The sequence below is a fragment of the Vulpes lagopus genome, chromosome 18 (assembly GCF_018345385.1).
Source record: "Vulpes lagopus strain Blue_001 chromosome 18, ASM1834538v1, whole genome shotgun sequence".
NCBI lineage: Eukaryota > Metazoa > Chordata > Mammalia > Carnivora > Canidae > Vulpes > Vulpes lagopus.
In genome coordinates, this window is record NC_054841.1 from 20989181 (window position 1) to 21016462 (window position 27282).

Here is a 27282-nt window from a genome sequence, read left to right on the forward strand (position 1 = left end):
GCTGGGCAGGAGAGCTTGGGGGAAAAAGGAAGCACACGGCCGAGCTTAGGGCAGGGAAACAGGCTGTGCAGGGCAGCCGTTCAACAGCGACACCGTGCGGTGGCGACAGGAGCAGCAGGCGCCGGGGCTTGAGGACCGCACAGTAAGACCCAGGCTGCGCGGGCCAGCTGCTCAACAGCGACACCGTGTGGCAGTGGCCAAAACAACAGCCCCGGGGATGGATCCACTCTATAGATCCTCTCTCCCTGACCTTAGGAAGTGGACCCGCTCCCTTTGGACTAAGTAAACCCCAGGTACTCTTGGGAAGTGTGGCGTCAGGGGTGACCTCAAAAAGGGACAGTGAGGGGCGCCTGGGTGGCACAGTCGGTTGAGCTACCGACTCTTACTTTCAGCTTAGGTCTGATCACACGGGCCCAGAGATGGAGCCCAGCGAGGAAGCTTCTTGCTCAGTGGGGAGTCTGCCTAGGTTTTTCTACCCCTCTCCCTCTGCTCCCCCCACCTCAAAATAAATAGGTCTAAAAAGAAAGGGACAATGAGACTTTCTGCTAAGAGGTGCATGTGGGGGCTCAAGATATGAATTAGAAGAATGGAAAGAGGTGATTGTATCCAAGCTGTGAAGTGGTGCTGCAGGGAATGCTGGGTACTGCCAACGAATGAAAGAATGAACAAAACCCAAGAAACAATACCATCACTCAGAATTCCATAGCAAAAAGAAGTGTTGTTGTTTTTTTTTTTGCCGGGGTGGGTGGGTGGTGAAGCACAAAAGAAATATTGTGGTAAAAGTGGAAAGCCACTCTTGGAGGAAATCTCTGTGCAGACTTCGGGCTTGAAGGAAACTCAGAATCCCTAAAGTACACACAGCCCACACTTTGTCAAGGAACAAAGATTCTGTATTTAGATCATTTCCGAATCTGAGTTCACAGACATTTGCAAGGGTGTCTGGTTCAAGGGTTGGAGAAAGGGAGCCTGTGCCCCACGGGCGGGTCAGGAGCGGGCACCACCAGCCCCGCACCTCCTGGCTGGGCTGACAGTCCCTCGGCACCCACGCTGAATTCGGGACTTCAGCCGCTGTAGTGAACATCTGCACCAAACAGCAGGAAGTCCTAGGGGAAGATGGGGCGATTAGAGTGCTGTCATTGGTGGGAAACGCACCCTGGCCCTGGAGCAGGGGCTAGGGGGGTGGTTCACAGGAAACTTCAGAGCAGCCTGCCTGCTGCCAGGAAGGGGAGCAGAGCACCCCGCGGGGTGAGCGGGGGCACCAAGGCGGGGAGGGCCCCGTGTCTGTGGCTGCCAGCACCACCCCCGCAGCTGTTCCCCTCCGTGAGCTGCAGTGCGGGCCTTCATTTGTCATCCTTGCCTCGTGGCAGCTCAAGGCAGCCTTGTTCCCAGAGACGGCTGCAAAACCACTTTTCTTTGCTCCTTCCTGCCCTTCACTCAGAATTTTCAGAAATGAGGAAATTACACTGTGCCATGGGGTCATTTTTTTTGTTGAGGATGAGCTTGGTACAATGTGGGGGACACAGTGGGGGGGATGTGTGTGTGTGTGTGTGTGTGTGTGCACATGCACGCACCCACGCGCACGCTTTCTCGGCTCTTCTGCAGTCTCGGCCCCCTTTGCAACCTGGTCTGAAGAACTGGGGGCTGACTGACTGGATGGATATCCAGGGTGAGGGAGGGCAGGGAATCTAGGCAATGGGGCCGCTTGTCACAAGGGCCACACCGTTAGCAGGACAGCCACCGAGCAAGGTAAAGACTGCAATAGTGGGTGCCAGTTTCATTGCCCAGTTACCAGTTTTGTTGGGACACATTAGGCTTAAGGGGCCTCGGGGATGGAGAGAGCGTAGAAGGAAATGGAAGCATAGCTGGGTCACTGGGTGGCACAAAGGTGGCTGTTAGCCTAAGCTGATATAAGCCAGCAGGGAAAGCTGACAGTGGGGAAGAATCAAGGCCTGGGCAGAAACCCTGGAGAACTTGCAGGGAGGGGTAGAGGAGAGGGAAAAGGAGGGGAAGAAGAGGAGGGGGAGGGAGTATTGGGGGCTAAGAGCCAGTAAAGAAGACTGCATTAACCCAGTGAGAGGTGGCTGGAGACCAGGAAAGGCAAGCTTCCAAGCTAGGAGAAGAAAGTGTTCCGAAATCGTCTCAGATGCCGTTGTGGGTCTGGCTGGAGGACAGGCAAGAAGAGGAGATCCATTCTGGGACAGAAGTCCCCACTTTGTGGCTCTGGTTTTACCGCCCCCACCCACTGCCAGAACATTGGCAACAATGCCTAGAACATTGCTGGCCGCAAAGCGAAGGTATACAACACATATTTGTCAAATATGTAAATGCATCCACTTATAAAAGAGGCTCTGCGGCCATCGGGGAGCTCCATTTTTACCGAACATAGTGTGGGGATGCTTCAAAGCAGGACATGGCTGTGAATTTGGACTCAATGCTTAGCTGTGCAGCTTTCCTGAGCTTTACTCTTTCTTCTGGGTTCATTAACAGCCCACCCAACCTTGCAGGGTGCTGAAAGGGTAGAGAGTGCTTGGTACATGGCTCGCACACATTTGGTGAAAAGAGACCTTTGGACCTACCTGGTGGGTCTGAAGCACCAGGTTGAAGAGCTGCACGTTTTCAGGCATGGGGAGCGGGAAGCCTTCCTGCAGCCGCTCTGCAATGGAGGGGAGGTCAGTCCTCAGGAGGGAAGGCAGAGGCCCGCCCCCGAGAGCCAGGTGGGCAGCCTCCCTGAACCAGCGTGTCTGGCTCTGGGTAGGGATTGGCAGGTACTTGCAAGCTTGAAAAGTTGGCTGCCCTGGAGACTCTCACTCTTCACCACACTCTGGGGACTTGGGAGCCTTGCCTTCCTGCCCCATCAGCTCCAAGAAGCCACATTCAGAACCCATGTAGGCCTCTTCCCCAAGACCACCCTCCTGAGGGTGAGGGCAGTGCTGGTGTACACGGCCAGGGGCGGCTGCTGCAGGGGGGTGGACAGCCCGTGGCATGTGGTTGGGAGTATCTACTGGCGTGCACACGGAGCCCCTCAATGTTGAGGATGAAACCAGAGATGGGCAGTAGCCAGGGGCCAGCTCCCCCCATACCACCATATCCAGATGCGGGACTCCAGAGAATCTAAACTCAAACCTATTCTCTCAGGTCATTATGAAGCTACATTTGTCAAGGTAGGAAGAGAAGTCTATTATTATAGAATAATTTGTGGCCTAGATTTATAGTTCTTAATCATTCTGATCTTGGAGTGTGTGGGCCTCTATGTGTACTCTTCCCCTGGCTCCGCAAACGTTAGGCTTTTCTGAGTGTGTTGAGTGTAAGCGGTTAGCTGAGGCTAGCCCTTCTTCCCTGGCACTTCTCTCCGAGGTGGTAAAAGACTGAGGGCTCTGGCTTCAGAGCCGGGACCAAATCTCAGCTCCATCTCTCGCCTTCTCTGTGACCTACAACAAGCCACCTGACTTCTTGGATCTCCCATTTCCTCCCATGAAAATCCCCATCTCATAGGGCTGTCTTAAAGATTGGATGAAATAATAGATGGGTACATAATAGGAACTCAACCCGTGGTAGTCCCCTTTTCTCCATCCCTTTTCTGGTCAGATACCATTTGAGGTTCACTTGACGTGACCACCTTCCAGCCAGGTTATTAGGCGACTCTAGGAATTGACCTCACCTGCCTCCCCTAGGACTAAAAGTCACTTGCTCTCCCAAAGCTCCTTACCGTTAACCTTGGGAAGCACAGCAGTGGGCACAACATAGTTCATGATAGCCTGCAGCACTTCAACCTGGAAATCAGGAGGACAGGACCCACATCAGGGCACCCTTGGTGTCGTCGTTGGACATCTTCTGCCAAGCTCCCTCCCCCACAGAACAACCTCAAAGCTAGGAAAACTGCTGAGTGAGGGATATAGGATGACAGGAAAATTCTACAGCCCTATCAGGTCACCCAAGTGATCTCTTTTGCTCTAAAGGTTCCAGATGTAAAGCATATTCTAGATGTAAGGTATCAGGCAGAGGAAAGGAAGGTCGTCAAAACATTTGTGTAAGACAATGCATGGTCTCAGACACTGCAGGCCACAGGACAAACTGGTTCAACCTCTCTGAGGTTCTATTTGGCCATATTCAGCAAAAGCCTTAAAAATGTGTGTGCCTGGGGACATCTGGGTGGCTCAGTTGGATAAGCATCTGACTTCAGCTTAGGTCATGATCTCAGGGTCCTAGGATCAAGCCCCAAGTCGAGCCCCATGTCAGGCTCTGTGCTCAGCAAGGATCCTTCTTGTCTCCCTCCCTCTGCCCCTCCCCCTGCCCTCTTTCAAATAAAATATAAATAAATAAATAAATAAATAAATAAGCCTGGTGGGCCAGCAAATATTCCTGTAAGGCATTCATCCTAAGAAAATGATGAAGGGTGTAGGCAAAAATTAATATGCAAGGATGCTGGGATCCCTGGGTGGCGCAGCGGTTTGGCGCCTGCCTTTGGCCCAGGGCGCGATCCTGGAGACCCGGGATCGAATCCCACGTCGGGCTCCCGGTGCATGGAGCCTGCTTCTCCCTCTGCCTGTGTCTCTGCCTCTCTCTCTCTCTCTCTCTGTATGACTATCAAAAATAAATAATTAAAAAAAAAAAAAAGAAATATGCAAGGATGCTCACCAGAGCCATAAATTCAACCAAAACAGTAAATTAACAACTAACAATTGGGGAATTATCTGGGGGACATGGTGGCACTTTGACTCTAGGAAATAGGATGCAACTCTTAAGAATAATACTGTAGGAATTTCATTATCCACACAGAGATATTCATGATATATTTTTGAGTGAGGAAAAGCAGGCTATGGAAACCACATAGTCCACTGTCCTATTGAATATGCATATCAAATGGTCAGGAAGGATATACTCCAAATGATTAACTAAGTAGTAAAAATAGGAATGGCTTTTATTACCTTTGGTTTGCATATCTGTAGGCTCTGATTATTCTATAATGTAGATTTTTACTTTTGTAATAGTAAAAAAAATATTCAAAAATAATGTAGCACCTTAAAGATGATTGCTTGGTGACATTTACAACTTGTAAATATGTACTTTTTTTTTCCTCTGGAACAACTGAGTTTCCTTCCCCAGGCTGTAAATCCCTGGGCTCATAAAATGTGGTGCCCTTCTTCCTACAAATCTGAGAACTTTAAATTTTTATTTTCTGCAGAAGTAGAATTTAGTTACTCACTGAATCAAGCCACTGTAAGAGCCCTGGCACAGTAAATCCATGAAAATACAATGAGGTTGTTTGGGTCCTTCTGTTTGTTGTAGTCTTACCAGATGGAAAGGGCTGGATTTCCATCCAATTTGGAGGGAATGTTGGGATAGTCCAACTTCAGGGCTGAGTGGCTTACAAGGCACCCACTTGGTGGGGATCTTTGAGAGGCAGCATTTCAGAGATCTAAGGAAATGTTTTCCAGGGGTTCAACAAGAGGCCCCCTGGGACACTTGGGCTATATGTAGTAAGACACTTCCACAGAATCAGCACACCGTGGCTTCTAATAAGTCACAAGGGCAATGCTTGTTCAAGGTGGCTGGTGAAGAGAATTGAGCTGCTATCGACTTGGGCAATTCTGGGGCCCCAGGGTGACTTAGGAGATAGGCAGGGGTGAGTCTGCTTAATTACGGTCATTGATTCCAAGTAGTGGAATCATTTGCTGGGCTGGTGAGATACTTGCCCTCCTCCTCCCACCTGCCCTTCTCCACCTCTACATGACTCTGCCATTCACCTGGCTATTCAAGCCAAAAATTCAAGAGTCATTCTTTTTTTTTTTTTTTTAAGAGTCATTCTTTATCACCCCCACTACATATATCAAAGCTCTCACCAAGTTCCATCTAATTTCACTTCCAAAGTATGTGTCCAATCCACCATCTTTCTCCTTCTTCATAGACAAATGCACCCACCTCCCCACTGATCCACATGGTCTGACTCTTGTCCCCCAAAGTCCATTCCCCTTACCCCCGCCAGGGGCAACTTTTATAAAGATATAAATCAGATCAAGTCACCCCTGTGTGGAACAGTTCCTCACCGCCTTTGACCACAATCTATGCTAGGCCAGAACGCCCAGAACCTAGCCCCACCTGCCTCTCCAGCCACATCTGTTTTTACACCTCCACCCCCAGCTTGCTCTGCTCCAGCCACAGTGGCTTCCCTCCATTCCCCACACATGTTGAACTTGTTCTTACCACACGGCCTCGCTTCTCCTGTTCCCTCTGTCTGCAACAGATCTTCACCTTGTTGGCTCTTTTGTCCCAAATATCACCTCCTCAGAGAGGGTTTCCCTGATCACATGGTCTAAACTTCAACCCTCCCCATCACTTGCTACCCCACTCTCACTTTGTCTTTCATGCAGATGGAAAAGATTATGGCTCATTTGAGGAAAGGTTTGAGGTTCAGGGAGGGGAAGTGACTTGCTCAAGGGCCACAGTTAGTAAACATGGACCAGTGATTCTAGCTTAGGTCTGTGGGCCCATAAAGCTCCTCTGGTCATTACTTCACATGCAAATTACATGCAAATAAACAGGTGGCTCTGGAAATGATGCCAGGAGCTCGAGTGGCCCTCAGGTCAGTTATCTCAACATCAGGGGAAAGGAGGGAGCCACCAAGGGCCTCAGACTCACCGAGAAGGAGCCGACGTCCGAGTGCTTCAGTTCTAGGAGCAGCCTGTGAGAAGGGGAGGAGGAAGCTGAGACCACCATTTGCCTGACCTGTGTTAGAGTCCAGTTGCTGGGGAGAAGGCACCCTCTGTGGTGGATGCCACCTGGTTTTCCCCCCTAGTATCCATTCCTTTCTCCCTGGTCACAGCCCCCTAATTGCTCCTTTGGGGCATTTAGTGCTGAGCTCTGGGGTAGGCTGGCCAAAGAGTCTATGTCCCTTACCACAGTGATTATTGGGAGGATGGACCTGTGACCCATGCTGGTCCAATGAAACTTGGCCCCAGGACTTCTCCTGAAAATATTGGGAATGAAGTGTTCTTTTCTCCAGGAAAATTAGGGAGGTACTGGTGACCATTTTAGTCACCACTTGGTGACAGCCAGCTGAGAAATGAAGTCAGCATAGGGGATAGTAGGACCAAGAAATGGAGAGAGTCAGAATCCTAAAGACATCATTTGAACATCTGGATCCACCTTTGCCTGAAACCCTTAGACTTTTCAATTACCAGAGCCAATAAACTATCCCCTCTTTACAGTCTTTGTGGCATTTTAACAGTGATCTAAGAGAAAGGAGGAAATAAATGGCTACTTATTGAACCCTATCATTCACTATGTTGTGTGCTTTACCCCATGGAAATCCTATAACACCCTCAGAGGCAAGGGCCATCACTCACATTTCACAGGCAAGGAAACTGACACTCAGAGATGTCAGACAACTTGCCCAAGGTCACACAGCTAACAATTAGCAAAGTAGAATTTCAAGAGATCTCTCTGAGGCCTGAGCTCTTGTCTCCAATACCCTACAAGGCTTGAAAACTCACCCTTGTTCACTAAGAGGCTGGGAGCCCCAGGACTCCTGGCCCGTGGACTCTCACACCGCACCCCTGCATATGTGAGCATCTGCTCAGCCCTCACCCAGCTGTATCCTCTCCGGCTCCTCTACTTGAGAGGCTCATGGGTGTTCAAGGAAAATTAAATCCACATGTATCTGAAGCAGTAACACTTGTCAGAATGATGCCAGGAGAAATAAGCGGCGTGTAAACCTCAGGAGCCAGTCTCAAGGTTAAGAAGGACAGCTCTGTGCTGCAGAGAAGGCGGAAATGGGCAGGAATGTAGGTCAAGACTCAATTTAAACAGCGGGAGCGTGATTAAGAGGCAGACAGCAGGTCTAACCGTCGGGGTCATCGTGTCTGCTCTGCGAGGGTCTCCCTATCTCTTCCTCTGTGTGCGTCCTTTCCACTCTCTCCCCCTTCTGGGTCTGTCTCTCCATCTATCTGTCTCTTTTGCTCCCACTCTTTTTCTGTCTCTCTTGCTCTGTGTCTCTCCCTTTGTGTGCATCTCTCTCTGAGAGTCTCTCCCTGTGTCTCTGTCTCTGACTTGCCCTGTCTCTCCCCCATAGCTCTCTTTCTTTTATGTCCCTCTCTCACTCTTGCTCATGGAGCACTCAGATTCCTTGTGTTCTCAACACTTCAGTGCATGCTGAGTGTTTGCCAAGGTGAGCTGCGCTTCGAACACAGGCAGCCTCCACACCAGAGCCCCGCACGCCTGACCACCTGCTGGGGCTCTCCCAGCCCGAGGCGGCTGACAAAGGCCCAGGGATGGACTATAAAGAAATCGATGTAGGTTTTCTGAGGGCTAAGGCAGGCCAGGGACACGGGTGACTGGGCGCTGCTGGGGTTCGGTGTGGAGTGGAATCACCGGCTGGCACGGCACAGCCATGAGTCTGCCCAGGACTGAGGGGCATCCCGGGATTCAGGACCTTCAGTGCTAACACAGTGGGGCCACAGCTAAACCAAGATGACTGGTCACCTATGGTGTAGGACCCTGGGTGGGGGGCCCGCTGCATCTCTGAGCATCAGATTTACTGTCTGCAACACAGGGCTCTGGTGCCCACCGTGCACCATTTGAGGCTTAAATGTGATGGATGAACAGGAAAGCAATGACACAGGGCTGGTATGTTGTAGGGCTGTTGCTGGTCCACGGGCACCAAAAGTGGATGGGCAGCCACCTCCTGTCATCCTCACGGGATCACTTACTTGTCCAAACTGAGCTGTCCGACAAGCCTGTCAGGCCTGGCGCTGACCTCCATGGAAAGGTTCGTGCTCTGCAAAACAGCAATCCAGAGAGTGAAATCCCCCGAGCCAGGGGCCGAGGCCTTGGCGAGGTCTCCAAGACAGGGAGGGTCAGCTTCATAAAGGCTTGGCAGAGGGGCTCACACGGAACCCAAGGAGGAGGGGCTCTTCCTTTTGCTTTCTGCTAACTGGTGAGTCTTGAGCTGGCAACCAATTACCATTTTCTCCCACTGCCCTAGGGACCATTTCAGATTCCCAGGCCACTCTCATGAGCCAAGCCAGGTGAGACAGATCTCAGGGCTGGAGTCCAGGCCAGCCCTATTCTCAAGCCATTCATTCATTCATTCATTCAATATTTACTGAGCCAGAAAACTGAGCTCCCCACCTCAGCTTTGCTGCCCACTGTCTGCGTGATCTGGGGCAGACCCCTCAGAACCCATTTAATTGGCAAAGTGGGGAAAATGGGTCTTGACTTGAGAGAGGGCAGACCTGCCTGAGCCCTGTGAGCACCCCCTGGTGGGGAGAGAGTCTGGCCTTCCCCTCCGCATCACAGAGGGTGCCACCAAATATTCACCAAGTGACAGAGTGAGCAGATAAATGAATGTGCAAATCAACAATGGACCAAAAACTTGAATAAAAGAAGGATTACACACACAAACGAAGGAATACACAAAGATATGCATGAATGAACAAATGACGAATGAGTGAACAAATATCCAAATGAATGATTAATTGGACAAAAGCATAAGTAAATGAATAGATGAATAATGGAATAAATTAATACATGTCTGAACCAGAGCGGGTCTAGCCTATTTCAAGTTAGCAACCTAATGAATAACTGAATCAATGAACAAATTCATAACTGCCTAATTCAATGACCAAAGGTAGGAGCGAACGGATCTGAGACAGGACACATATTTCAAGCCAGTGATGGAGGGAAGAACTGAGTCTGCGAACCCCTGCAGGAACCAGAAGCAGTGAGTACGGGCTCTGGTCTCAGGCCCCAGAGCATCTGAATCTGGGCAGGATTTGCCCAACTCCGAGAGCAGTGCCCTCATCTGCCCACAGCTGGGAACAGCTTACCAGGCCAAGCACGAAGAGGGGAGCCAAGGAGGAGTTCGGGAGGACGGCAAAGGCCTGGGTCTCCAAGGTCGGGGTGAAGATGAGGCCGGCAGGGCGCATGGTGAGGTGCGGCGGGGAGGAGGCCCAGACGTTGAATTGAACCGTCATGTTGGGGAACATCTGGGCCACCTGCAGCCCCCAGGGGGGACAGCCAATAAAGTGACAGTTTTATTAAAGTGTCTCCAAAAGAAATAAAAAATAAAAATAAAATAATAAAGTGTTTCTAAAGCCTGTCTTGTCTTGACCCTGCATGAACATCTCCGATGTATTCCTATTGCTTCTTGAATAAATCGTAGAGACAGCACGCACTGGCAGTGGGTGCCTGAGACCTCACTCCCCCAGGCCTCTACCCCTTACTTTCCAGCTCCAGCCCCATGGGACTCCTTTCTGTTCCTCAGACACACAACCCACTCTGTTCCTGTCCTAAACCCTCTGCACTCTGTGTTCTTTTCTCTGAATGCCTCTCCCCTCATTCTTTCCCAGCTTGGCTCTTTCCCTTTCTTCAAGGGTCAGCTCAAATGTCACCTCTTCACAGAGCAGTGGTGGCTTCTGGGGGGAACTGAGGAGGGCTTTGGTGATATCCCCAAGCCTCTAGTCCTCCCCCAGGTAAACTCATGGTCTCAGAAAAAACATTGTGATTGTTATGCCATAAAGCTTCAAAAGGATTTCCCCGATGCCCCTACCAGTCATGCCCCACACACACACCACTACCCCCACTATGGAAACTTCTGGAAGTGCCACCACTGGAAAGGCTATTATGGATTGAATGTTTGTATCCCCTCAAACTCATGTATTGAAGCCCTCGCCCCTAGTATGGCAACAGCTGGAGATGAGGCCCTGAGAAGTCACGAAGATCAAGTCATAGATGTGGGGCCCCTGATCCAAGAGGACGAGATGCCAGAGCATGCTTGCTCTCTATGTGCTCAGAGGAACTGCCATGTGAGGACACAGCAAGAAAGTGTCCATTTACTAACCAGAAAGAGGGCCTCACCCAAACCCAAATCTTTGAGTAGCTTTAGCTTAGACTTCTCGGCCTCCAGAACCATGAGAAATATATTTCTGTTGTGGGAGCCACCTGGTCTGTGGCACTCTGTGATGGCAGCCCGAGCAGACTGAGACAGAGATTCTCGTTTGAAGTGACCTCATCAATCTGTTGGCTTCATTTAGAAATGGTGGTGTGTACTTTTTAATTGTTTCAGGTGCCTGAAGAATAATTTTCTCTCTTCACTGGTTGGGGGCTGGAGTTGGGCAGGGATACAATCTGCTGTGCTAGATGCCAAGAGCAGAGCCCTAGCTGCATGGTGAGCATTCAGTAAATATTTGTAGGGTGGGTAAGCCCCCAGCGTCTACCCTCATTCCTAGTCACCAGGGCGCTTGGAGCCTTTCTCAGCATCGAGGAGGGGCTGCCCAAGGCTGTTTCTACTCTCAGGCTGGATTGCCTCTGGGTCTGGTGAAGGGGGCTCTCTTCAGGCCACTCAGTGCAGCTCAACCCTCGCTAGCACCCCTAGATTGCCTCATGAACAGACAAAAAGGGGAGCAGCCTCTTTCTTACCTGGGGTATGAGGGTCCCCAAAAAATCGGTTGTCAGTCGGAATTTGGATTTCTTTGGTATCTGTAGCAAGGGAAGAAGAGGAAAGGATCTTGGGGGATTATGTTGTAGATTGGGGGGTGCAAATTCTATATGAGGGGTGAGAGATTGAATACACAGACAATGGCCAGCCCCTATGTGACAATAATGCCGATCACTAACTGCAGCAATCAGCCCAGAATAGTCAGGATATGACCAGCAACTGCCAACTTCCCTATTTTTTGCCCTGAAAAACTCAAATACGCTCTTCAAACTAATCACATAGGATGCCCAGCCTCTATCAGCTCACTTCCAGCTTCCCTGTGCCCCAAACCTCCACAGGAGTATAGTTGTAAAGGTATAAAGCCATCAAGCTCCCCGTCCTCTGCATGCATCTGTCTCTGCCAAACACAAGTGTGGGTGGCTGACTCTTTCACCCTGAAGAGTTCTCACTCTGGTCTTTGTTTATTTCCAAAGGACATGTGGGGGCTCAGCATCCCTTTGGTGCCCCTACAGAGAGAAGGAACCTGGCACCTCTTCCAGGAGCAGCGTAGGAGGAACCCCACGTGGCTGGCAACCAGGCTTCACCTGGATTCTGGAGACGATGGTCATGTCTTCATTTTATAGATGGGTAAACTGAGGCCCCGAACAGGACTCAGCCTATTGATAGACACATTGAGGATGATGATCATGGTGGTGTGATGCTAAGACTGGGTTAGGGCGAGTACTCGGGCCACATTGGCTGTATAAGTTTTATCCCTCATCAAGCACTTCCTACATGCTAAGCATGTGCTTCTCGTGCATTCACACCTCACTCCACTCTGTCACACCCTTGGGAGAGAGATACTGGTGTGGATGTTTTACCGGCGAGGAAACAGGTTCTGAGAGGTTGAATGACTGGCCAAAGGTCACCCAGCTAGAAAAGAGGGGGCTGATATTCCAACTCAGGTCTGGCCCCCCTAGAAGCTGGAATATGATCCCTCCCACTCCCATGTGAGCACAGGTTCAAGTCCCGACTGTCTGCTGTTCTCTGAGGCCCCTGCTTTTCCCGCATCCACCCCCGGCCCGGCCTTACCATGTTGTCCGTGATGGTCATGTTTAAGGCCCCTGCCTCTTGGTACACAAGCCCTGCTGTGTTGAAGAAGTAATCGGAGATGCCCAGGTACACCATGTGGTCGTGATCGGGGGGCAAGGCCATTGCTGGTGGGGTGAAGGGAGGGGATCTGGGGTGAGCCAGACTGAAGAACTCTCCCTGCGGGCAGAGGAGACAGGGTGAGCCTGGGCTTCCCTGCAGGAATTATAATTCAATGTCTTCATTCCGGGAGAAAACGGGTGGAGGATACCAATCATGCAGTCAAGACAGAGGAGGAAGCCGGGAACAGAAACGTACAATAGTGTCATACGCCTCCTGGGTGCTAGTTTCCAGGGGGCTTTTCTTGCCAACCCTGCGAGGTAGGTGTGATGATGCTCATTTTGCAGAAGAGGGCACTGAGGCACAGGGAGGTGAAGTGACTTGGCCAGGGCCACTTGGGCAACATGCCCAACTTGCTTGGCACCCTCCCAGTCACTCCGTTGGCTCAGCTTCAACCTTGCCAATGAGCACAGAAATTCTACCAAAGGAACAATAAGGCTCTGCTTGTTTGTTTTCATCTGTCAAGTTAGTAAAATTTTAAAGAGAGAGGTAAACTGTTTTAAGTGTGTGTGTACTTCAAAGCCACGTGATCTAGTGTTGGGTGAGACTGTTCATATGCTGCTGGGGAATATATGTTTATAAGTTTCTGAAGAGCAATTTGGCACCACGCTGCAAAAGCAGATCATTTATTTAGCTTAAAAAACAATGTGGAGTTATAAAAGAGCAAATCATAGATGGATACATATGGTCGAATACCACTTATGTAAAATTTAAAGGCGTATGAAACATACTATGCAAGAATTATCGACGTGCGTAGATAGGTAGCAAAAGTATAGAAAGTATAAAAACGCGGTTAAGAAGGATACACACCAGCATCATATTGGTGTGATCCCCTGGAGGGTAGAGGGGACCCGAGGAGACCTCAGATTTATTTTTAGAGTGTTCATTTAAAAAAAAAAAAAAAACAAGGGCAAACTTGGCAAAATGGTAACATTTCTTAAATCTGGATGATGGGTTCTGTCTATCTGTGAATCATTTCATCACTAAAAATTAACTGCTACAGCACCCGTCTTATAGAATACCGACAAAATGCGACTCTTAAAAATAATAAGTGGACCCATGTGCCAACCAGGAACCAACTCTAATGCATGTCATTAGGTGAGAAAAGCAAGTGAAAGACTGATGTGTATCCATTCATGCATATGGATTACCAGCAAAACCAAATGGGCTTGCCTGTGCACGCGTGTGTGCACCTGAATGCTTAGAGCCAGGGAGCCAAGGGCGCCTGGGGGGCTCAGCCTGAGCATGTGCCTTCTGCTCAGGTCATGATCCCAGGGTCCTGGCTCCCTGCTCATCAGGGAGTCTGCTTCTCTCTCTCCCTCTGCCCCTGCTCTTCCTCTCTCTCTTCCTCACTCTCAAATAAATAAATAAAATATTTTTTAAAAAAGAACTAGGGAGCCAGGAGGTTAACACTCCCCATGGCTCACAGCTGTTACCTCTGGGCAGGAGCCTGGGGGTGAGGGGGAGGGACAGTAAAGAGGACATTCTCATTCACTAAAAAATATTATGTATCATTTTAATCCTTTTTTTCCACTGTTTCACTTAGTTTTTAAAAATTATACTATTTGGTCCAGTAATCCCACTTCTGGGAAGTAGTCAAGGATGGACAGAGATCCAGATACAAGGATGCTCGTGGCAGCTCTGGTTACATGTGTGGGAAAAAATGGACACAGAGCCCAAATGTCCCGGAAGGTGGCACTTGCCACGAATCTCATCACAAGCTATTCACCGAGAAACCCAGCAGCCAGTAAAAGGTCTGCGGGAAAGATGTTCACACTACACTGTTATATTTTTAAAAGTTGTGAAACAGTATGTATAACACGACTCATGTAAATACATGTATGTGTGTATTTATTCCTATTTCTATATATGCGAGTTTTTTTATGTGTATTTGTTTCTGCCTCCTTTATGCATGTGTGTATGTGTGTGTGATTTCCTGTGTCTTGGTAGAGACAGGCCATGATCTTGGGACGCCTGGGTGGCTCAGTGGTTGGGTGTCTGCCTTTGGCTCAGGGGATGATCCTGGGATTCTGGGATCAAGTCCCAAATCGGGCTCACCACAGGCAGCCTGCTTCTCCCTCTAAGTATGTCTCTGCCCTCTCTCAGTGTCTCTCATGAATAAATAAATAAAATCTTTTTTAAAAATAGTGTATATCTCTGAGTTGTAATATTTGGGTAATCTCTAGCACCCTTCCTTCCTTCCTTCCTTCCTTCCTTCCTTCCTTCCTTCTTCCTTCCTTCCTTCCTTCCTTCCTTCCTTCCTTCCTTCCTTCCTTCCTTCTTCCATTCTTTCCTTTCTATTTATTTATTTCTCTGCTCCTCTGTAGTTTCTAAATCTTGACCTTGGTTTGTTGAGGACGTGCAAGGCCAGTGTGTCTGGCTGGAGGGTGGTGAGTGTCAGGAAAGTGGCATGAAATGAAGCTCCACCCATCCATCCACCCATCTGTCCATCCAATCAAAATATTTGCTAAGCAGCTAATAGATAACAAACTTAGCTCCATGTGCTGCCCCTGCACTCAGGAACAAAGCAACAATAGCCCCTCCTCCTTCATCACCCTGAGGGACACCTTGTGACTGTGTGTGCATGTGTGTGTGAGTGTGTGCAAGTTGGGGGGGTATCAGTAATAAGTAACACTAAGAAAAATAAAACAGGATATGGAGGGAAAGGAGAAAACTATTTCAGTAAGTGTGGTCTGGGAAGGACTCTCTAGGGAGAGGGATATTTGAGCAAAGACTTGGAAAAAGGAAGGGAGAGCTTAGGTGAATATCTGGGCAAGAGCTTCTGGGCAGAAGAAGGAGCAAGGCGAAGGCCCTGGGGGAGTGAGCAGGCATAGGGTGGTTCAGGAGCAGCGGGGAGGCCAGTGTGAAAGGAGCAGGGAGTGGACACCTGGTGGCTCAGTGGTTGAGCAGCTGCCCTCTGCTCAGGTCATGATCCCGGGGTCCTGGGATCGAGTCCCGCATTGGGCTCCCCGCAGGGAGCCTGCTTCTCCCTCTGCCTATGTCTCTGCCTCTCTCTGTGTCTCTCATGAATAAATAAATAAAATATTTTTTAAAAAATAAAAAGAAGAAAGGAACAAGGAGAAGGTACAGAGGTAAGGATGATGAGGAGCCCTAGGAGAGTCCAAGGCAGAGGCTGGAGGGTATATATGTCCCTCCGTGTAAGTCTCACCTTCAGATGCCCATCCAGGTTATCTGCTGTAGCTGTCGGAGGGGCCACCAGGGAGTAACTGATCCCAGCAATACGATCTATTTTGTATGTCACTAGAGAAGAGAACAGGGACCGTGAGCCGGCTCTGCACAGCAGCATCTCTGGAGTCTGAGACGCAGTCGGCATCCGCCAAAGTTGAATCAGGGACAGTGGTGCCGGTTCCATTCCCACCTCCTCCAGGGAGCCCTCCCAGGGAGGGAGGGAAATGAATCCACACTCTGCGTAAACGGACATCATCTCCTTCCCTTCTTCCCACAGCCCCAGATGTTGTCAAGGAGCAGAGGGCTGAAGTGAACTCTACATGACCTCGGACAAGTCCTTTCATGTCTCGAAGCCACTTTTTGTCATTTGTAGAACAAGATAATACTAGTGACCACACAGGTGCCCTGCACGTGGTAGGGGCTCAAAAGCTGAAGGGACCATTACTGGCAGGGATAATACCCCAGGCTGAGCCCAGGCTGGCTCAGGGCCGAATGTTTTCTGTGTTTCTCAACTGACATGAACGAGAATTAAATAAATACCGCTCCCCTCCTTACAGCTTTCCTTCCCGCGTTAGAGGGAAAGAAATGAGGCTCAGAAATGTAACTTGCCCAAGATGGCACAGCAGGTGAGTGATGGAGCTGGACTCCAACAAAAATCATTTTCCTGCCTGCTGGACACCTGCAATTGCACGAAACATGCCCAGGATGCGCCCGTCCCTGGGGAGTGGGGGGGGGGGGGCAGTGCCTGGGGACAGAACACGTCTTACAGGAACTCACACCATGTGCTATGGGGCCTACTCTACAGGGCGGACGCCCGGGTAGCAGCTTGGGGCACAGGCTCCGGAGTAAGAAAACCTGACTTTGGATCCTGCTTCTGTTTCTTTCTGGCTTTGTGACCTTGGGCAAGTCAGGGATCCTTTCTGAGCCTCAGTTTCCCTGCTGGTAAAATCCGGATCATACACCAACCTCCGTGTGGTGTTGGGAGGCCAGGAGGAGACAGTTCCGCTGGGTGCGTGGCACATGGCAAGAGCTGGCCAGAGGCCTCCTCTCCCGACCATCTGCAACTTGTCACAGTTTACCACATACTTAAGGATAGAGAGAATTGTCCTCATTTTAAAACTACGAAAACTGGGCAGCCTGGGTGGCTCAGCAGTTTAGCGCTGCCTTCAGCCCAGGGCATGATCCTGGAGACCCCGGATCTGGTCCCACGTCGGGCTCCCTGCATGGAGCCTGCTTCTCCCTCTGCCTGTGTCTCTGCTTCTCTCTCTCTTTCTGTCTCTCATGAATAAATAAAATCTTTAAAAAATAAATAAAACTATGAAAACTGAGGCCCAGAGAGGCAAAATGATCAGCCTCAGATCTCAGGCCAGCTGTGTGTGTCTGGCCTCAGAGCTGGAAGTCATTTGGTTGTTTGGTCCCTGACGGGTAGGGGAATGAATGGGTGTGGGCTGCTCTTGCACCTGCCACAAGGGCCTGGCCCAAGAGGAATCCAATGCCAGGGGCCATTTGAAAATAATCTATTCTACTCATTCCCACACCCGGCACCAGCCTGTCTGGGAAGCTCACTGGCTCAGCACGCAGTTGTCCCTGTTTCCCTCCCCACCCCCACCCCACACACACTTGTATCCCAGCCTCCTTGATCTCACCCAGTGCTCACCTGGCAATGTCTTTAAATAAGACTGCAGCCTGGAGGACACGGAACTGGTCACCACCTGGCAGATCTGGAGAGGACGAAGAAAGTGACCAGTGAGGGCTGCCCATAGTGGAAACTGTCCTTTGGGAATAAGGAATCTGATACATTTTCCTTCCCTTGAATGTTTTTTTGAAGGAAGGAGGGAGGGAAGGAAAGAATGAAGGAGGGAGGGAGGAAAGAAACGTAGGAGGGAGAAAATTGGTTTCTCGGACTGTGTTTCCATCACACAAGAGGTGTGACTCTGCATGCCCCGAGAATATCATCCTCCCAGGAGCCTGTGCCTCTGCCACATGGCCCAAGGGTAGGACGGCCCCACATCTGGTAGCTGGGGCCCCAGCCCAGCACCTGCCCCTACTGCCCTCCAAGGCCACTCACCCATGAGGGCCACCAGATGGCTCCAAACCACAGGAAATCACATCATAGCCCCTGGGAGCCGGCTTTCTGCTGCTGCCCCTCTGTGTTCCATCCTACCTGCCCCCCCCCCCACCCCTCCAAACACGCGGTGCATCATGACTCGAGGAGGGATGGGGTGGGGGGTGGCCTCTTCCCTCCCTCAGATACCTACTCTTCACTCAGCATTCCTGGGGAGCCAACTGCCCAACTCATTCCTCGTCCACCCTTCTTACTATCATAGACACTGTGTGACTCCTTTATTCATCCCTCCATCCCTCCTCCCTCTCTCCATCCATCCATCTACTCAAGCCAGTACTGTTTTGTAAAGAATATCTTATTATGATTAGGAGCTTCCCCTCTGAGGTGGGGGTGGCCTGGGTTTGAACTCCAGTACTATCACTTCTCCCTCTGTGCCTCAGTTTACTCATCTGTAAAATGGGGGAAATCATGACACCCACCGAACCACCCCTCATCGTAAGGATTTTGTGTGCATTAAATGCTGGGATCCTTGTAGAGTTCTAGGCGTCATGCCAAGCCCACTCCGTGGATGTAGCACCCTCTTGCTCCTTCTCCCCATCACCATCGCTGACAGCAGCACAGTATTACTTTTTAGCTTGGCCTCTCTTACGGTGTTACCAAGAAACACTTTTGTTTTAATAGTTCCAGTGTTAAATGTTAACATTCCCCTCTGACTATCACCTAATTACAAAGACAGTTGAACCATGGGTTAGCCGGGCAGTGGGGTGAGCACACCACCTGCCTCACCTCCATGATACTTTCAGCAGCTTGGTGTCAGAGGTATTTATGGCCCCATTTTGCAGATGGTGAAACTGAGGCTCTGATATTTGCTCAAAATGACAAAGCTAGTTAGGGCCCTGGAGTCAGAATTAAGACCCAGAGACTGACTCTAAAACCCATTCTAGGGCAGCCCGGGTGGCTCAGCAGTTTAGTGCCTGCCTTCAGCCCGAGGCCTGATCCTGGAGATCCGGGATCGAGTCCCACGTCAGGCTCCCTGCATGGAGCCTGCTTCTCCCTCTGCCTGTGTCTCTGCCTCTCTCTCCCTGTCTGTGTGTCATGAATAAGTAAATAAAATCTTTAAAAAAAAAAATCTTTAAAAAATAAAAAATAAATAAAACCCATTCTATAATCTACTGTATTCAGACACATGTTAAAAACCATGCGCTATTTTTTTTTTTAATTTTGTTTTGTTTTAAAACTTTGACAGAATGCCTTCAGACCGATGATCTGATTTGACTGATATCTCCCTACTCTCATTGTCAGTGCCTAGGACCGGGAACCCAGCGACTCCCATCTAGAAGACCATAGAGCTTCCTCAGTCTTCCTAACATGCCCTGCTTCTTTTGGCGCCTCTTGTCATTCTTAGGGCAGCCACAGAAGTGTCTCTAAAGCACAGATCTGGCAAGGTCACCCCCTTGCCTAAAATCTTCAAGGGCTCCCCACTGCCTTTGACTCACTTGGCCTGTGAGGCAGGCTCAGGGCATTCCTGGAGCTAACAGTGTATTCATGGAAAATCAGCCCAATGAATGGCCCCTTTTCACAGCTGAAGAAGCTGGCCTGGGTGGATTTAGGGTGAGGGCATGGTTGGGGAACACTGGCTGCTACCAGTTCCAGCCCTAGGGAATAGTTTGTTGGCACTCTAGCCTAGCAGATTCCCCAATCATGTGTGTTATTCAAGGTAGGGAGCACCTAGCAGGGGGCTTGGGGTGCTGTGGGGATGGGGGAGGAGACCAGAGGGCTCTGAGCAGAGGTTTCGGAGGCAGGTGAGGCTGGAGAAGGCAGTTTGCCTGCAGGGAGGAATGGCAGAGGTGGTCCAGCGGGGTGTGGGGAGAGTACACTGTGGCTGTGTGCCGGGACCCTCTCCTAGGCTCTTGCTGGACTCCTCATGACCAGTTTTTAAGCCGGACCTGTGGTTTCAAAGAACTGTGAGCTGTGAGCTCTCTGGGCTGAGAGCAGAAGGATCCAGCAACACACATACTGAGACATCCCTCCACTCCCCTCCCCCCACCCCTCCCCATTCCCAGGACTCTGAGCATGTCCTACCTTGTTGTTCATGGTCTTTCGGATCGAAGACTCTATTTTTTTGTGGAAGAGTTGGATCAGCCACCTGGAGAGTGACATGTGGGGACAAGCATGAGGCTTCCCAGGTGTCCCTGGGTTACATTCGGGAGGGTACCTCATGTGAGAAGCCTTCCTCCCTCTTCCAAATAGCCTAAGCACCCTTGTTCCTGGGCTTCAACTGTACATGCTCCCATTAGGTACTTGGCCCTCTGGGTGCAGTGACTCATTTATGAGTTTATTTCCTCAATTGATGCATGGCTGGACCCCCACTCTGTCTCAGCATCTTTCCTCACTACTGCTCTCCCTCTTGCACTCCAGCCACACTGTTCTGCTTTATCCTCTTGTGTTCTTTGCTCCCTCCCACCACAGGGCCTCTGCACATGCTGTTCTTGGTGTTTAAAACACCCCGTCTCCAACACCCACCTAAATAACTTCTACTTATTCTTTTCATTTTAATTCAAATGTCATTTCATCAAGGACGAACCAGCCAGCCCCCAGACTAGGTCAGATCCTCCCATCCCATGTGCTTGTAGTACGTTTTACCTCCTTTTCTTAGTTCTTACATCCTTTTGCAATTCTTCATGAGCCATTCACTAGTGCAATGATTTGATTAATATTTATCTCGAAGCAGGAAACTTCAAGAGAATAAGGATTCTGTGGCTAAGAGTCTGTGGCCAGATAGTTCTGGACTGAATCTCTTTTTAACACTCAGTAGGTATAAAAACTCAGGATATTTCCTATTCCCTCTCTGCCTTAGTTTTAACTTCTGCAAATGGACGTAAGAATAGACTAACTTCATTGTGTGGATTGGCTGAGACAATTTGCAAGTTTAAGAGAATGCTTGGCACACAGTGATGTGAGCCACTGATGTTACCTATTGCTAAATTGTAATTGGCCACTATTATTTCCCAAGCACGAGCCCAGTGCACAGCAGATTCTAAGTTGGCATTTGCTGAGTGGATAAATAAATGCCTACAGATTGGTGGTGAGGACTGTATAGTTTAGTGCATATAAAGTGGTTAGCCCAGAGCCTGGGGCATCACAAATGCTCAGTCAAGTCTGTTGAACGAATGTTGGATGAACAAGTGACTCCTTGAGGCAGGGATGGTGTCTGCTTTGTCCGTGGACCCTGTCCTTCCCCTACACCTGAGGCCTCTGAGCAAGACCAGGCAAGGAGGTGGCACTTGGCATGCCTTCTGAATACAGACATGATTAAGACAGTGCTTCTTGAGGTCCCTCCTCCCACCCACAGTCCCAGGAGATCATACCCCAGATGGCCACCTGAGATGTGCACGCGGACACTGTTAATGTAGTTGTTGCAGCTGGAACAGATGATGGTGGGGTGGCCTGAGGTGGGGTCGAAGCTCATATTCAGACCAGCCGAAATAGAGATGCTCTCCACACTCAGGTCAAATTTGCCGCTGGTTTTGCTGGAGAGGAACACAGACAGAAGAATTGGGGCAAGCACTTTCTTCCCCGCTGCCATTCAAACTTCAAGCCTGGGCTGGCCGGTGGGTTTCACTATTTGAGACGGAGTTCAGAGAGGGGAGGCAGCTTGCCCAAGGTCACAGAGCACTGAGTGAAGTGCAGGTCCATGTCCCACCAGGGAATGCTGCTCTTACCTACTGCCTCTGCCCCTGCTGAGTGACTTTGGGTGTCCTAACTGCTCTGAGTTCCAACGGCCTCACCCAGACTTTTGGCCAACAGTTGAACCCTGGCTTGCCCCTAAAAAGTTGAGGGCTTGAGGGTTGCTGACTTTCATTAATTAATACTCTCATTCATTAAATGGAGTTAATAACTCCTCCTCCAGAGGCAAGATGAGTTTGGGTATGAGAGCAGATGTAACATATTTCGTCAACTCTCCTTCAATACAATGAAGTACTGTCATCTTTTTTGCCATCAATGAGTGAACTGATAGAGGCAAAAAGAGCCCATGTGAAGAACTGAGGGGGCACCTGGGTAGCTCAGCAATTGAGCATCTGCCTTTGGCCCAGGGCATGATCCTGGGGTCCTGGGATGGAGTCCCACATGGGGCTCCCTGCAGGGAGCCTGCTTCTCCCTCTGCCTGTGTCTCTGCCTCTCTCTCTCTCTCATGAATAAATAAATAAAATCCTTAAAAACAAACAAAACAAACATTAAAAAAATAAATAAGCAATTCTTACCGTGAGGAAAGGACAAATTAGCAGTCCTGAGGGTAGGGGTGGGTGAGTCCAGGAGGGCAGATCCATGACCCTCTCCCCAGAGTGCCTTCTCCATTTTGCCCACGACTCCTCACCGGCACTGAAGTGATCGGTCATTCTGAGCCACCACCACTAGACGGCAGGCTTATTGTGGTGCGAACCCAGTATTAAGAGTTGTAGTTTGGATGATTTGCCTCAATTTTTCACCCCTTTGCCTATCTTAGGGGGAGTTATGTGCATTTCCAAGCTCTTGACTTTGGGCTTGGCTGCATGATTTACTTTGGCCAATGGCATATGAGTAGGAGTGACCATAGGCCATTTCCAAGTCTAGGCCTATGGGTTTCCAGTTGCCCTATTTGCATGTCTGCCATCACTAAGGATATGCTCTCAGTAGCCCACTGGTCTAAGGGGGAGGAAGAAGAGATACATGTGGAGCAGAGCTACCTCAGCTGAGCCCAACCCAGATCAGCAGAACCCCAGAGGACACATAGATACATGGTGATAATATATGACTATTGTTTTCAGGGGTTGAGTTTGGGGTGTTTTATTACACAGCAACAGCCAACTGATAAAAGGGTAAATGAAAGGTCCCACTTAGCCTTCCATCCTAAACCACATGTATCAACTCTTGACAATGTCTTGCATTGTGATGTGGACAAATGCTCAGCTATTAATCAAAGGCTATTTTGCATCTTCACATGTGAAAATAACCCCAGGAGTCCTGTGGGGACAAGTGGTGATGGATAAGGCAAAAATTGGGCATTCCGGAGACTTGGCTCTGGCCCCTTCCAAATATCACCAGGAGCTCACCCACATACTCAATAAACTGCAAGCTTGGAAACATACATGAAATTCTTTCGTGCCTTCCATTTTCCACTGATCTTGATGTTGGCATTTCCGATGGAGAGATCAAGGCCCTTATTGGGCACTAGTTTTATCTGGGAACTGGGAAGCTGGAATCCACGGATAACCATGCTGTGAAGAAGAAACGCTGTTAGCCTCCTGGGGACCCACACAAAGACTCAGTTAATGGTTAGTGCAGACTCACCCACCCCTACCCCCAATCCATCATTGCATCCATTCCAGGAGAACCCAGAAGCCATGAGAACAGCCTTGGGAACTCTATGGGCAGAGTGGCTAGATGTTAAAGTCAGACACATCTGCATTAGAATCCTGTTCTTCAGGGTACTGTTGTGTGACCCTGGGCATGTCACTTAATCATCCTGAGCCTTGGTTTTCTCATTTGTAACATGGGCACAATAATCTCCATCTTGCAGGAAGTGTGATGATTAATGAGGATAATAAATGTAATCTCAATTGGCTGCAAGTTCTGTAATGGGTGGAATGTATCTCTCTTGGTTCACTATTGTAGCAAAACCTGCTGGGTCACACACGTAGTAGGTGTTCAAAAATATCTGTTGAGTGAATAGGTGTATAAAATTCCATAGAGGACATTTATGGGTTTTCTGCCCAGCACCCTCACCCCCTTCTTGTGGTAACAGAACTGCATTTTTACTTTGGGGGAACCCCTCCTCACATCTACTCTATGTTGTTCCAAAGAAAGTTAACTTCACCTCCACCTTCGCAGAATGAAGCTTCTGACTTGGGCATAAGCTAGTTAGTGTAGGGTAGCCCTGGCCACATGTGGGTCCAGGGAGGTGTACATAACCTAAGATGGGGCAATTGGGGGGAATCTTAGGTTTTTGGCTTGAGTTGCAAGAGAAAATTGCTGTCCTTCCACAGGATTTGCAGCACTGAGGAAATGCTGGTGGCCATCTTGCATCTTCGTGGGGACACCCTACCTGAGAGTTGGACCTCCCCAAGGGAAGGGATGCTGAGAACCCCAAGGCAAAAACAGGGTCCAATGACATTTGGGCCCACCTCAAGCTGGACCCAAAGCCAGGCTATTCCGGAGACTTCTCAGACGTGTGAGCCAATAAATTCTGGCTTGGGCCATTTTGGATTAGGCTTCCTCTCCTTGAACCCTACCCCTTCTAAATGCTACTTGTTATATGGGCCTGGCACAGAGTTTGGAGGTTCATGACACACTCCCCTTGCCTTGGGAGTCATGGTGAGTACCTTCTGCGGCATCCTCCACACTCAGCTTGGGGGATTCTATTCCGTTGGGGTAATGTCAACACTAGTTTGTGGATCTCAACCTCCTCTCTGAGTTTAGGAGTTTGGGGCTCTGTGCTTCTAGGTCTTGGTGGCCCCAGAACACTTCATGCTCCATACACTCAGGATTGAGCTCGACTAGCCTCACCTGTAGAAACTGTAACGTCCTTTCCCAAGATGCTTGACCTTGAAGCTTCCCGAGAACGTGGGGATCTTGATCTTCTCCAGCTCCTTCTGTAGCACAGCCACGCCTTGCTGGCAGGCTGAGGGGCAAGAACAGGGCAGATGGTCAGAAGCTCAGCCCATCCCCATCCATACAGGGGGGCGGGGGTCTGTAAAGGCTCAGATGGCAAATATTTTTGGTTTTGTGTCTCATTACTGTTTCTATCAGGACCACTCGGCTCTGCTGTGATTGCAGGAAAGCAACCATACCCAATATGTAAATGAATGGGTGTGGTTATGTTCCCATAAAACTTTACTTATAGACACTGAAATTTGGGTTTCATATAATTTTCACATGTTGTGACATAGTATTCTTTTGATTTTTTTCAACCATTTAAAAATGTAAAATGTGAATGCTACTCTTAGTTCACGGGCCATATGAAAACACATGGTGGGCCACATTTGGCCCAAGGGCTGTTGTTTGCCAATCTATGGTCTCAAATACCACCCTAAACACTCAGTCATGTGTCCTATGTGTATTTATGGAACACCGACTCTGTGCCTCTCTCTGTGCTATGCCCTCACAGGTACGCCACCCTTCTGACCTTTTGGCCTCTGCCTCCACAGGACCTTTACTTGTGGCTATACCTGCTGCCTAAGAAACCCTCCCCTCCCACCTTCCCCTGGCCAAATTCTAGTCAGCTCGATCATCACTTCCTCCAGGAACCTTCTCTGACCCAGTAGATGAGAGCAATCTCCCTTGTCATCATTCTCACATGTGGGCATCTCCTGAAGAGCCCCCATTGCTATCTGTAAGTGCACCTCTATTCAAGTGACTTTGTGATTACTATCTCCTCCCACTGCTAGACACAAGTCCTTTAAGGCTTGCAGCAGGAATGTCTATTTTATTTATGAATGTGGCCCTTACATTTACCACAGTGATTGGCACTTACTATTAGAAGGCACTTAATATTTGTTGAACAAATAAATGAATGAATGCCCAATGTCAAGAATCTTGCCATCTGTTATTATGCGGCTAACAGCATAATAAGCAGTTGAAAGACAAACATGTTACTTGAGAAGGAGGAAGTAAAGAAGACGGATCCCAGGCTTTGTGTTTTCCAACAGCCAGTTAGGAAATGACAACTGTCATCACCACCACCGCTACCAATTATCTGTGCCAGGCATTGTCCTGGGCTCTGGTACAGGTATTAAACTATTGAATCTGAATAACTCCAGGAAGTAGGTCCCATTACCACCCCCAATTCACAGATGAGGAAGCTGAAATTTGGGGAAGTGGCCACACAGCTGACAAGGGATGGATCAGGATTTGAATCCAGGACTTCTGGTCCCAGAGCCCTTGCACCAGGACGGGTCTCCTGGAGATTCAAAAGTGAATAATGCATACATAGTCACTGACTGGAGGGAAAGGAAAACATACGATGGCCAGGACCTATGAGTCAGTAGGGGCCAGGCCTTAAAGGGTCTCAACTGCCATTCCAAAGGGTCAGGATATCTTGACCCCCAGGGGTAAGAGCAGATTTGCTGCATTTCAGGAAACCCACTCTTGTTGCCACATGGGGAGATTAGGGCTGCCGCGACAGAACATGAAGACTTCTGGGTTTAAAGGCTGAGCCCATGCCACTGCTCCTGGGAAGCCCTCAGACTAGCCATACTCTTGTCTCTGAGCTCACATGGAGCCTTCTGGCCGCACCCCTGGGATTCAGAGGTGTCCCACCAGGTCCCCCTGGGTGCTGTCCTGATTCCCTCAGTGGAACACCAGCTGATGGACCTCTGGCTCCTCCCTGGTCTGATTTCTCTGCAGCTGGCTCTTCCCCACCAGTCCACAGTTCGTCTCTCCACCCCTGGGAGACAGCATCAAGCAGCCCCACGCGGGGATATTGGCCAAGACTGGAGGTCCCATCCAGACCCGCCTACTTCGCCAGTCCCTTCTCCAAATTTCGGTTTGCTCATCTGTAAATTGTTGCTAGTAACAGTATGTCCCACCCAGGGCTGAAGTAAAGGTGAAAGGAGATCAGGTGTGTAAGGTGCCTGGCAGAGATCCAGGCAGGGCAGCAGGGGTGGTTCCAGGCCACTCTCTCCTCCGTCTGGGCCTGGGTGAGTGGCCTGGAGGGAACTTCTCGGGGGCATCCGGATGGGTAATGTGCACAATATGGCTGTGCCAAGCCCCTGCCTGGGGGAGACCATGAAGAAGGCCCTCCCTTCCTCCCCTTCCCCATCACTCAGCCTCCTTGCAGGGCCTGGGCACTGCCCACGCTGGAGACCGAGCCAGGGATCTCAAGGCAAATGACAGGACTGAGAACCAGCTCTGGAGGGAAGATAAGGGCCTAGAAGCCTGAGTTGGCGGCTGGGGAGAGAGAGGGAGGGGACTGTGAGGACCCATGGGGGCCTGAGCACTGGCCCTAGAGTTCTCCAGACCAGCATCCGATCACAGCACTGCCGCTTTGCAGCTCTGTGACCTTGGGCAACTCACCTTGTCTCAGTTTCTTCATCTATGTGACAGGGGATAAGAGAGCCTCCTTTGAGGAGCAGTGAGCTCCTGGATTTAAATGGCTGCACACAGCAGGTATTCAATAAGTGCTCTTTAGGGGCAGAAAAGGAGGGAAGGAAGGTATCTGATTACCGTAGTCCAGGCCTTTCTGGGTGATCCTGGCCACGACGCCAGGGTTGGTGGTGGTCACAACAGCAGCTGTGCCCAGGGTGGCCAGCACCAGCAGGGTTGCCCATCTCAGTGCGTTGTCAGGGTGCCTGGCCATGTCTTCGTCCTCCAAAGCTGCCAAAGCCTTGAGGCCTTGAAGGGGAGCCAGGGATCTATAAAGGAGCTGGCT

General features: G+C 49.8%; 1 protein-coding gene across 1 annotated transcript; it reads right to left on the reverse strand.

Moving 5' to 3' along the window:
• Positions 1–698: 698 nt before the first annotated feature.
• BPI (bactericidal permeability increasing protein) lies at positions 699–27282 on the reverse strand. The gene is made up of 15 exons (XM_041732158.1): positions 27078–27282; positions 24420–24534; positions 23003–23131; positions 21245–21406; positions 19959–20022; positions 17469–17532; positions 15792–15883; positions 12506–12682; positions 11416–11475; positions 9825–9992; positions 8706–8773; positions 6637–6679; positions 3707–3770; positions 2577–2653; positions 699–1103 (listed from the first exon to the last, which is right to left on the reverse strand). Exons 1-15 carry the CDS (start codon positions 27208–27210, stop codon positions 1062–1064), a joined length of 1458 nt encoding a protein of 485 aa, XP_041588092.1. The 5' UTR covers positions 27211–27282; the 3' UTR covers positions 699–1061.

What these genes read in the sequence shown, in the direction of transcription:
- BPI (XM_041732158.1), bottom strand. Translation starts at nt 27,210, where the DNA reads ATGGCCAGGCACCCTGACAACGCACTGAGATGGGCAACCCTGCTGGTG. An exon ending in GGACGTTACAGTTTCTACAG is followed by an intron (nt 23,132 to 24,419) that starts GTGAGGCTAGTC and finishes TCTTCTTCACAG; the next exon opens with CATGGTTATCCGTGGATTCC. An exon ending in ATCTCAGGTGGCCATCTGGG is followed by an intron (nt 20,023 to 21,244) that starts GTATGATCTCCT and finishes GTCACTCTCCAG; the next exon opens with GTGGCTGATCCAACTCTTCC.